The 12,839-nt window shown below is 36.4% G+C and overlaps 1 protein-coding gene across 2 annotated transcripts in view; it reads left to right on the plus strand.

Annotated features, from left to right (window-relative positions):
- LOC110020492 (GTPase HflX) overlaps window positions 1-12,839 on the plus strand; it is a 61,927-nt gene that overhangs the window by 20,145 nt on the left and 28,943 nt on the right. The window contains exons 5-10 of one of the 2 annotated variants that reach the window (XM_020718615.1): window positions 5,578-5,715; window positions 5,953-6,048; window positions 6,129-6,242; window positions 7,125-7,193; window positions 11,821-11,891; window positions 12,010-12,087. In XM_020718615.1, coding sequence (XP_020574274.1) covers window positions 5,578-5,715; window positions 5,953-6,048; window positions 6,129-6,242; window positions 7,125-7,193; window positions 11,821-11,891; window positions 12,010-12,087 — 566 coding nt within the window. Of the gene's footprint in view, window positions 1-5,577; window positions 5,716-5,952; window positions 6,049-6,128; window positions 6,243-7,124; window positions 7,194-11,820; window positions 11,892-11,993; window positions 12,088-12,839 lie in introns of both variants that reach the window. The other variant, XM_020718614.1, reaches the window with a different exon arrangement.

Consider the following 12,839-nt stretch of genomic DNA (forward strand, 5'->3'; position numbering starts at 1 on the left):
ACCCTAGAGGACACCGCTCAATCCCTAGAGGACACCGCCGCCTGTTGCCGCCATTCGATCCTTTCTGCTTAGGGTCATTCGGCTCTCCTCCGCTAGGGTTGCTTGGGGTTGCTTGCAGTCATTTGATTCTTTTCCGCTGCTCACGAGGAAGATCGTCAAGAAGCGCGTAAAGAAGCAGATTTTGCGATCGCTTTGAGGATTCTTTTGCCACCGAACCGCTGAATCCTTTGAGGATTCTTTTGCTGCTGAGACGCTTCTTTGCCGCTCCTGAGGCGCTGATTCTTTTATTCGCTGCCTTAATTGCTGCGATTCTTTTACCGTTGCAGCCATTGATTCCAGCCTTAATTGCTGCGAATTCCTCTTCTACACCATGTCAATGTCGGAAACCACTGTCTCCAGCAATTCCAACCCTTCCGAAGAATCCAATGCTGTTAAAAAAATTGGAGAGTTGCAGAATATTCGGACATCCAACAGGTTCAATGGGAAGAACTATCTCAAATGGTCCCAAATTGTCTACACATACCTAAAGGGCAAAGGGAGGCTTAATCACCTACTTGGAACCCTACTTGGAACCGGACATTCAGCCTCTATAGCATGGGAAAAGGAGGATTCCATGATTATGTCTTGGCTATGGGATTCCATAGACCCAACGATCAGACCCAACGATCAGTGATTCCATTGACCCAACGATCAGTGACACTTACATGTTCCTGAATACCGCAAAGGAAATCTGAGACTATATCAACCGCACATACGCGAAGGCCCGTGATGCTGCCCTTGTGTATGAAATCAAGGCAAAAATCGGAGCCACCAAATAGGGAGACAAATCTGTCACAGAGTATGCAACTCTGTTGCAAAATCTTTGGCAGTAACTGGATCACTATTGAGTAATTGAGATGAAATGCCCTGATGATGCTGCCCCTTTGAGCTGCCACTTTGAAGAAGTTCATTGAGAAGGATAAGATATATGATTTTTTGGCAGAATTGAATTCTGAATTTGATCAGATTAGGATCCAAATCCTCGGCAAGGAGGGTACACTGCCTCTAGAATAGAAGAAAGTCGAAGGAGTGTCATGCTTGAACCACATACTATGGATGTGTCAACCTTAGTAGCAAAAACAAATCAGGAGAAGTCGAAGAATGATCTGCTTAAACACTCGGGTAGAGATAACCAAGGGAAGGAGAACAAAGACAATCTGTGGTGTACTTATTGCAAGAAACCAAGGCATACAAGGGAGAAGTGTTCGAAGTTGAATGGTAAACCTCCAAGCCGAGAATGGGGCAACCGTGGGGGGCAACAAAGGCCTCAAGTGCATATGACAGAGCAACCCAATATTGAGGAAAATTCAGCAATAGGAGGGTTCAACAGTGAAGAAATTGAGAAATTGAGAAGCTTGTTGGGATCTCTTGAGAAGCCTTCTGGAGCATATTCGATAGCTCTTTCAAATAAAACTGTTTGCATGAATGTCTTTGACAAATTCTATACCAACTCTTGGACTCCGGTGCTACTAACCATATGACCCCCACATCTCAACTCTTCCATGCCTATACCCCATGTCCAAGTAATAGAAAAATTATCATGGCCAATGACTCTTTAGCTATCGTTGCAGGGATTGGTGATATACATATCACACCTAGCCTTATCCTTAAAAACGTTCTTCATGTGCCCAAACTGGCAACCTCAAATGTTATGCTGTTTTTTTCCCTTCTTATTGTGTTTTTCAGGAACAGGACTCGGGGAGGAGAATTTGACTTGCTAAGGAAAGGAGCGGTTTTTACCACCTTGAACCATCCCAGAAAATTAGGAGCAATTTGTCTTCATCTTTCCTTAGTTCCTCGAACAAAGATGTCATTTGGCTATATCACTTATGTCTTGGTCATCCCTCTTTTGGAGTTCTAAATATAATGTTTCTTCATTTATTCTAAGGATTAGATATTTTTGAGTTTCATTGTGACATTTGTGAATTGGCAAAACATACCCGTGTATCTTTTCCTATTAGCAATAAAATAAGTTCTCATCATTTTCATCTGATTCATAGTGACATATGGGGTCCTTCCACTATACCTAATGTTTCTGGGGCTCGTTGGTTTGTATCCTTAATTGATGATTGCACCCGGGTTACATGGCTCTTCCTTCTTAAACAAAAATCTAATGTTAACACTGTTATACCTAATTTCCATTCAATGGTTCAAAATCAATTTGGGGTCAAAATAAAAGGCTTTAGGACAGACAATGCTAGAGACTACTTCAATCAAATTCTATCACCTTACTTTCAATCACAGGGGATTATCCATGACTCATCATGTGTGGACACACCCCAACAAAATGGGGTAGCTAAAAGAAAGAATGGTCATTTACTCAACACCACCCGAGCCTTACTATTTCAAGGGAATGTTCCTAAGTCCTTTTGGGGAGAAGCCGTTCTTACTGCCACATATATGATCAATAGACTTCCCTCCCGTGTGTTAGAAAACAAAAGCCCCATAGAGGTCTTAAATAACTTCTACCCTCACTTCAGAACCTCAAATGGCCTCACTCCCAGCTATTTGGGTGTACTGCCTTTGTTCATGTCCATAAACAACATAGAGGGAAGCTAGATCCCAGAACCATCAAATGTGTTTTTCTGGGTTATTCCTCCACTTAAAAAGGATATAAATGTTACAATCCCTCTACCAGAAAATTTTACATCTCTACAGATGCCACTTTCACAGAAAATAAACCCTTTTTTTCAAGTCCTCTTTTCAGGGGGAGATTTCCATGATGGAAGATAGTACTTGTGAGCCATTTGAACCACTTAAAATCCTTGACCTTCCACATGTGTCAGCCCGTGTTGTTAAACTTGAATCAAACTCTCCTCCTGTTTCAGTTGAACCCGAGTCCTCTGAACCAATCACATCTGAGTCACCTGATCCTGAACCCTTATCATCTCCTACTCCAACCAATGTCACTCACGATTTCCCAAAATTTCCTCAGGTGTATTCAAGGAGAAAGGTCGTTCCTGAACTGACACAAGTCCAAGAATCCAATCCACTTTATTCACTATCTCACTATGTATCTCTCAAGCGCCTATCACCAACCCACACAAAATTCATTGTGAGTTTGAACACCATTGTCATTCCTAACAATGTGTCTGAGACATTGTCAAAAGGGCAATGGAGGGACGCTATGAAAGAGGAAATGAGTGCATTAGAAACGAATAAAACATGAGAGATTGTTGACAAACCGAAGGAAAAAAAACATTGTTGATTGCAAGTGGATTTTTGCATTGAACTACAAGGCTGATGGATCCCTTGAAAGATACAAAGTAAGGTTAGTAGTCAAAGGGTACACTCAGACTTACGGGGTGGATAGATTTTCAGGAAAAATTTGCTCCCGTTGCAAAAATGAACATTGTGAGAATCCTGTTATCATTGGCTGCTCACTTCAATTGGCAACTGTTGCAGTATGATGTTAAAAATGCATTCCTTCATGGTGACCTAAATGAGGAAATTTACATGAACATCCCTCCGGGATTTGAAGGGGACATAGGTAACAAGGCGTGCAAGCTGAAAAAGACCATTTATGGGTTAAAACAATCTCCTAGAGCATGGTTTGACAGATTTGCAAGAGTAATGAAGGAATCTGAATATAAACAAAGTCAAGGTGACCACGCTCTTTTCATTAAACATTCAGCTGTAGGGGGAGTGACTGCTCTTTTAGTCTATGTGGACGACATCATAGTGACTGGAAATGATGAGAAAGAGAAGCATGAATTGAAGCTGAGACTAGTAAAAGAATTTGAAACAAAGGAACTGGGGAAATTGAAGTACTTCCTCGGTCTTGAGGTGACATATTCCACACAGGGGATCTTCATATCTCAGCAGAAGTACGTAATTGATTTATTGGCAGAAATAGGGAATTGGGTGTAAGCCAATCTCTACTCCAATAAGTTGGGAGAAGCTAAAGAAGAACCAGCTGCGGATAAAAGAATGTACCAGAGATTGGTTGGCAGACTTATATACCTTGCTCACACTCGACCAGACATAGCTTATTCTATAAGTATGATCAGTCAATTCATGCATGATCCAGGAGAACCTCATCTTCAGGCTGCCTACAGGGTACTGCATTACTTGAAAGGCAATCCGGGAAAAGGAATCTTGTTCAAAAGGAATGACACTCTACTCTGGAAGCCTACACCGACGCTGACTATGCTGGCTCCCTAGTGGATAGAAGATCAACTACAAGATATTGTACTTTTCTTGGAGGTAACCTAGTGACATGGAGGAGCAAGAAGCATAATGTAGTGGCAAGGTCATCTGCAGAATCAGAGTTCAAGGCTATTGATCAAGGATTATGTGAATTACTGTGGCTGAGAATCATTTTGGATGATTTGAGAATCCAATGGAAGGGTCCTATGAAGCTCTATTGTGACAACAAGTCAGCTATTAATATAGCTCATAATCCTATACAACATGATAGGACAAAACATATTGAAATTGATAGACATTTCATCAAAGAAATACTGGAGGAAGGGTTAGTGTGTATGTCCTATGTTCCATCAGAAAGACAATTAATCGATGTTCTAATAAAGAAACTGAACAGTTCAAGTTTCCATGATCTTGTATCCAAGTTGGGAATGGAAGACATCTATTCCTCAGCTTGAGGGGGAGTGTTGAGATGTGTCTGAAATACAAAATTATTTCTCTGATTTCCCACATTGAATTTTAGAGCCCCTAAATGAAAAGCAAGCCAACAAACATAGGAATGGTATGGTGAAACAGAGGCAATTTAGGAATCAATGGCTCTGTGAACAATAATAACTTTAGTGAATCAGATTGAATAATGTTTGGACCAAAACATTTGAGAATAGTGATTTGATAGTTGCAGCAAAATCATGGGACCAATGAGGACCCTAATCCTGGTACTCAAGCCTACATAGAGAACTGAACCTAACAAACATATATTTCAACATATATTCAGGAGAACTCAGAACATTTTTAGCGGGTAATCATCGTTATAGGCTTAATTATAAATATTGCCAAAATCAAACTATGAACCATACCTAAAGCAACTCAATACTCAAAATTACAATGCACTCCTCTCCGTACTGCTCATATCATCTGTTTTTGATAAGTATTAACTTCAAATTTCCATCATCCACTAAGTTTGAACTGTTTTAATTTTGGATTTTTTTTATTAAATCCTAGAAAAAAATATTTTATCGGTGCTTGAGAATTGCCAAGTGTACCAAAAGCACCAACATTATATTCATTTTGCTCCTTCAGCAGTTACTTTTAACTCTAGCAGATTCAGTTGCAAAAAATGAACCAAAAACTAATCGTCAAGCACTATCATCTTTCTAGCTAAATGGATTATTCACCGTGCTGTTATTATGAAGCATATTCTCTGATTGTATTCTTCATTTATACCATAAAACACTGAAAAAAGAAAAACCATCCCTATTTTCACTTCCATATCATGTCATAAAGTCAACTTCTAATTGAGAACCTTAGTAGTTCTTTCATCGAGTATTGCTACTTGAAACCTCATTGCTATTTAATTTTCTTACTAATTTGAATATATGTATAATATTGAAGGTTTCTTTGGCACAAATGGAATATCAACTTCCACGCTTAACAAAAATGTGGACTCACCTCGAACGCCAAGCGGGAGGCAAGGTTAAAGGGATGGGTGAAAAACAAATTGAAGTGGATAAACGTATTTTGCGTACTCAAGTAAGTTTAGTGTCTGATTCAACAAACTTCAATACATTCTGCATTTTCCTGTCCAGATTTATGGTATTTGGCGAACCCATTCGCTGATAAAGTATTTCTATTTTATTGTAATATTTAAAGAATAGGATGGGTTTATAGAAATAAACAAAGTAAAAATATTTGAAAATAATTCTTAGCAAGGTTTAACTTGATTTAACTTAGTATCAACACTGAAAATCTCAAGTTTATCATGCACAGATAGGAATTTTAAAAAAAGAACTGGAATCTGTCAGGAAACATCGGAAGTTATATCACAATCGCTGTTTATTGGTACCTATTCCTGTTGTATCCCTTGTAAGTATGCTTGCAATTATACTATTGTTAGATCTTATTTTTAAGTTATTCTCATGATAATATTAATTTTAAAATTCTAGGTTGGATACACAAATGCTGGGAAGAGCACGCTTCTTAATCGTTTAACTGGAGCAGATGTTTTAGCCGAAGATCGTCTGTTTGCTACACTAGATCCTACTACTAGAATTGTTCGGGTATGACAATAAACAGGATTTCCATGTAATTAATAAATTTTAGATGCATGTCTTTAGAGTTGTTTGTGCGATTTTTTATTTTCTATTTTTATTATTTTATTTATTTTATTTTATTTTATTTTTTGTTTTTTTTTGGAGTTGTTAGTGTGATTCTACAACTTATCATTTCACTAAAAGTATGAGTTGAAGGGACATCAATCAATTTCAGTTAGTGTATAAGGAATTTCCCATTGAAAATAAATTATACGCTTCCATCTTTTTGAAACACATGCATGGTGTGATGTTCAATTTGTTGCAAATTTTGTTTTGAAGTTATTTTAGAGCATTCTCTTAATCAACTCTTATGTATCTGGAATGATCAAATAAATTCATATAAATAAATTATCTTGCACATAAGAGAAGAAAGGATACCCTTAAGTCATGGTTTTTAAACTAGATTAACCCATTGATTTAAAAATAAAATGCAGTCTTTACATTCATCATTCGGCACTTTATGCTATCTTTAATATATCTTTGAATTGATATAAGTGAAAGGAATTCACATTTGTAATCTTGTACACATGCCTTACTAGACCCCCTAATGGCATGAGCTTTATTCATTAGGTATGCCTATTTTTTTTAAAATGTGTACACATACAAGTTAAAATCGTATATTGTTTCAATATTATTAAATTCTTATGATATATAAAATCCATCAAATGCCTCTAGGAGTGTATAAAGAATTTAATTAGACTATTCTTTCTTTGTGAAATGCTTTAACGGAGAAGCTACTTTTTCATTCCTGCAAAATAAAGAGAATTTATACTGTTCCTGGTAATTACTTCATGATTATGTCTGTTAGTTTTCCCAGTAATAACTCTGATGTTTCTACATTATATGCAGATGAACAACGGGGGACAGTTTCTTCTTACAGATACTGTCGGGTTCATACAAAAGCTACCTACTACTTTGGTATGCTTTATAACTTCCATATTCTGTATCTCTTTATTTTTGGTGGTGAAGAGACAAAAACTCAGGAGCGTTTATCAGGAAAACCTGCATAAAACTGTTTTTGTGAAATGAAAAATCCATCAAGCTCATCGAATCCTTTAAAAACAAAAATGACACACAAAAAACACAAACATTTTCATTACCTAAGAAAAAAAAAACAAAAACTTTTCCATCACCTTCATTTTGTTGATACTATATTGTTCTGTGGAACATCTGCTCTACTTCAATACTTTGCTTTATTTGCGCCTCTCAAAATTTAGATGTTTTATTCAAATATTAAATATGAAGTCCATTAGCCTATGCTTACAAAGGCCCAATATTTCATTGTTGTATTGCACTTTAATACGGAAGGAGTGAAACACATTTCTCTACCTAATTTTGAAATAAGAGGCTTTCAAAAATGATTTTATATATACTTTTATACACATTGCAATATTTATATAATGCATGTAATATGTATATGCAATTTTCATGTGTTTAATTCATGTTCATCTATAAACATAATAATTTTTGGCTGACGACCACGTCATCGAGTTTCTTGATCTTTTAATTACACACCCCCTCTTTAGGAGGCGATTTTTTCCTCTGAATTATGCTTGGGGAGAGACAACATGTCAAATCTCTCTTGAGCGTATTACTTCATCTTGAATTCCATTTATCTTTTCTTGTTCATTTATGTATCAATTTGGTGGTTTACTGGTTTTTTTGTTCTCTCTTTGTTGATGTGGTGTCACATAAGCTCTTCAAACTTCTTCTATACTATGTAGCGATCATATTGACGCTTATAGTGTTCTCTTCTTGAGGTATTCGTCTACCTTAGAGTGAATTATCTTGATTTTGTTTAGAAATCTTTAGGTTCTTCTGAGGCCTCCATCTCAGCTCTTATGACTGATTTTTCTTGTTGAAAGTGAAATGGATATACAACATGCGTTCATTCCCAAGTCTTTAGATACTATGCATTGAATACATGCAACAGGTGCACCACATTCTTCACCATTTCAGCTTGGTCATTATTTTTTCAATGGGAAGCCGTGTTTCTCTTTAACATTATATCCATCATAACCTTGAGTGCTTTCCATAATAAGCTAAGAAAGTTGGAGTTTTTGTCCAAGATGATTGAGCTTTTTGAGCTAGAATTCATCCAAATATTTTTGAATAAGTGGCATGCCACTTGATCTCGCATGGTGTTCTGCTTGCATGTTATGAGGTTAATTATCTTTGAACATTTATCCATCACTATAAAGTTACAACAATTTTGTATCAACGGCAAGAAACTCCACTGAGATGATTTCCTATAGCTATGTCACAGTTCTCATCTTTGATTCTTTTTTGAGGTATTTTGTGTGCAATCCTTTTACGAACATTGCCACTTTCAAGTGCATTCTCGACCAATAGACATATATCCCTGTGGATTTGATAGTGTTTTATTATAGTGCCCGACCACTATGGAGGTGTGTGCTTTAATTACCTCACCTGATTACTATCACTTGAAACAAAGGGCTAGTAACCTTCTTACATGGTATATTTTTCTTCTCAGGCATCCTCTAAGACCTCTAGTAAATCGTCATCTAGGTTGTAGTGGTTGACATGTTGTTCTTGATTTACTGGTTATAACTGCATTACTATTGATAAGTTCATTGAGGATGAGTGACCATTTCCATCATCTTGTACCGCTTGCCCTTATTGTATCGGATGACCAGGTTAAACATTGCGGGCACACCATCCATCTCACATGTCAAACTTGTTGAAGTGGCTTGTTACTCATGTGAACCACAATATCTTTTTTTGAGCACATAAAGTCGCAAGTGCTTCATTGATTGGTGAAGTGCGATTAACGTTTTTTCATAATTTGGGCTCCCTATAACAACTTTGAGCTATATGCCATATGTTTCTCCTAGTTGATCATATTCACATCAAGTGAATGTCCAAAACTCCAAAACCATCACCTTTGACCTCAAATAGCTTTGAAGGTTGGAGAAGGGTAAGAGAGGCACCCTCGCTTATTTTCCCCTTACAAAGAAGAATCATGTCCTCACGTTTTCTCTCATGCAAATTTTTTTTGTCATTTGTCAGTGCATGTAGAATATGACGATTACTAAGAAAATGCAACTAAACTTCCTTATCGAATGACAAGCTACCATAAAACTCAACATGTTGGTCACATTTTGTGACTGAAGCCAATCCTTAGTTGCCTTGATCTTATTGAACTATCTTTAATTCGCTTCTACCATCTTTCAAATTTAAGCATCCAGGAGTCATACTTCTTTAGGTTGACGACTAATTGACTAATGCTTCGTTCACTACCCAATCATAAATTTTTATTTTCTATCATTGAACACAAATGTATTGGGCAAAACTTCATCCATTCTCAATCAATATATGTTTGTCTGTGGGAAATGTTACAAAAATTATCTCATAGGGATGACGCATGCACTCAATGAAAGAGTTCCTATGTTTTCATCAGGCATGCTGAAAAATGGCATGATGATGTCAGATCTAATAATTTTATGACAATGGATGTTGGAGAAAATTTCATGTAAAATCTTAAAGAAATTAAGATGCGCCAAGTCATATTTTGTTATTAACATTATCTATGCCATATTCAAGATCTAGTACAGTCTTTATGACTTACATTAAGGCAATGACACCGTCATGGCATCTTTTGACTCTAACCTATTATTGACAGCAACTGAATATTTTTGATGAGTAATGGAAGTCCCCAGAAAATACCCACTTTTATGAGATGGTAGTGGAACACAAACAAGTGCACAAGTCCCTATTTGATTTATATTAAAATTTAGATGACTTTAATGAGATAATCTTATGACTGAAGCTTCTACCACATATTTGTGAAGCCATGTTTGAATTTTGATGAGAGGAAAGTAAGAGCATGGTAATGTTGGGAGGTGCCCAACAACACTTAAAACTCCAACGAAGGCAACTTTATTGTGTTCATGAACCCAAATTAAGGCATGGGGATGCTAGACTCGAGAGGACTGCCAAACTACGGCTCAACTATTGTCAAAAGATTGGACAAAATTTGACAAGTATTGGAAAATATGTAGATGGCCCTTGAAAATAGATGGACTAGAAAGTCCTGAAAAGCATGGCAACACAACATCATCAAGGCTCTAACTTCCTCTAATCTATGCTCATTCAACATAGTGCAAATCAAATTCTTTCAAAAATTGTTTTCGTAAGCAATACTCTTAATAAGTTCTATAGACTATTAATCTACGGCGAGCTTACTTTTGCTATGAAAATAGTAAACTCATCTTTACATTTGGAAAACAGTCTTGGATTGTTGACTCGAGTGCTTCTCATCATATGGTTGGTGATGCTACACTTTCTTATAAGAATAGATCATGTTATGGAAAGATCATTGTTAGAATTGTATATTTATCCATTTCTATTGTTGTTGGCATTGGATCTATCATACTTTCAATAATAACTGTACGCAAATCTTTGCTTCATGTTGCAAACTTGAATTGTAATATTTTTTCTCAATAAAATTACAAAAGAACTTAGTTGTGTTACTATATTCCTTTTTAACTTCTGTGAATTTCTTGTCTTGGATTCAGAGTAGAAGATTGTAATGCTAAAATGGTTTTTTGATTCTTAAATATTTGAAAAGAATCTGCGAAAGGACAATATTTTAGGAAAACTCTGAATAAAGATGTGAAAATGTTCATTTATGTAGATTGGACAAGTTCTATTATTGGAGATCAATTTCTAGATATTCCACATATGTGTGTGTAAGTTTTGTCACATGGAGAAGCAAAAAATAAGTTGTGCTATGAAATAATGTTAAAGCAAAATTAGGGAGCTATGACACATAGGATCTATGATGAAATGTAGTTGGAGAGAGAGCTATAAGAATTAACTAGATCATTCAACAGTCCAATGAAATTATTGTATGATAATAAAGCTATTTTCAACATTGCAAAGGATCTGATACTCATGAGCGAACCCAACAAATAGTGATTAATCGTCATAGCATCAAGGAAAATGTCGTTGACAATATTATCCTACCTGTTTACACTCCCCCAAATTGTTAGACAGCTAATATTTGTGGTGTTGAGACTTTGAACTTGTAGTTTGGTATGTTTGATATCTACTACTCTACTTGATGGGATGTACTGGATGTTTTTAGATTACATGGATTCCCCTGTCGGCTCACCAACACCTATCCAGGGAGCTTCTATTCTTGTTTCATCCAACCTTCAGCTCTGATGTGCTGATATTTCTTTTTTATATAGCTTCGTCCAAATCACCATTTTTCCTTGTGTGTCATTAAAAGTAATAAAGCTCTGAGTTTAACTCTTTAGGTCATGCTTTATTATTATTTTCCTTTATGGTTTTGAAAAATGGTTTAAAGGAAAAACTAAAGTTCATCTCTTCCTATTTTCAATTTAAATCTAGCTACTGTACTATAGATGTAGTGAATTGTTAAAATAAATAGTCTTACACTCGTTTGTTTTATTCTCTTTTCTCACCCCATCGATAAGTAGTCTGCATCTTATTTAATATGGAAATATTGAAGCTAAAAGATTCTAATTCTCTTTGTCAAAGTGATGCCATTATACAGGTTGCTGCATTCAGGGCTACATTGGAGGAAATTTCTGAGTCATCCCTTTTGGTTCACGTGGTGGATATCAGGTGCTAATATTTCGATAGGTTACTTATTTTCTTGCCTCCTCTTTTTGCTAGCCTTATCATGCTGTATGATATTTTATTAATCTATCAAGTAACGTGGTGTAGTCATCCTTTAGCACAGCAACAAACTGATGCAGTGGAAAAAGTTCTGCGTGAATTGGATGTGGCTTCAATTCCAAAGCTTGTGGTGTGGAACAAGGTAACTCTATGGTAACATGGATGTTCCTGGTTATAATTAGTGAGAATACATGCTGGTATGAAAGAGTAAATTGCTTCTCTTGAAGTCAGTATTTTGTTTATAAATTTCATCATAATCTTAACTATTATCATCAGCTTTATCCTAATTATTTGGGGTGGCTTTTTGAATGTTTCTTCTCCATAAGTTCATGATTAATACTACTGGAGGCGTTAAATTTATTCTAAGTTGATCCTTCTACACTAGTCCTATCCATCCTACTTTCATCTACCCTTTGTCTTCCAAACAATATAAAATATAATGAAATCACTTATGAAGAACAAAACTGGTTCACAAAAAATGTTAGGAGATGCAACTTCATAGTGGCTTTCATCATGAATTGTTGGATTCGACTGTTAAATTTTAAAAAATTCGTAAAGTTAAAAATATCGATCGTAGTAGAGACTCATTTTTTTATCAATAATACTTATGTGTTGACCTCAATTTTTTCGTGAGGTCTAGTCTTCCGTTTAGGGTTTAGGATCTAGCCTTAGGAATCTCCCTTCCCTTCGACTATCTTAGAACCTTAGAAGTGGGACCCGCCTCGTTTTAGTTCGACCCGCTTCCGTCCCCTTCTGGAGTTTCGCGTGCGGGGTATCAACTTCTAGCACTTAGAAGGACGAAACCAACATGAGGAAACCCAAAAGGGATTCCCTATAGGACCTTCCTGAGCCTTAGGGTGGCCTTTTGCACAATTCGCACTCCCGCGCGCACAA

Source organism: Phalaenopsis equestris, unplaced genomic scaffold, assembly GCF_001263595.1.
Source record: "Phalaenopsis equestris unplaced genomic scaffold, ASM126359v1 Scaffold000098, whole genome shotgun sequence".
In the NCBI taxonomy this organism is placed as follows: Eukaryota; Viridiplantae; Streptophyta; class Magnoliopsida; order Asparagales; family Orchidaceae; genus Phalaenopsis; species Phalaenopsis equestris.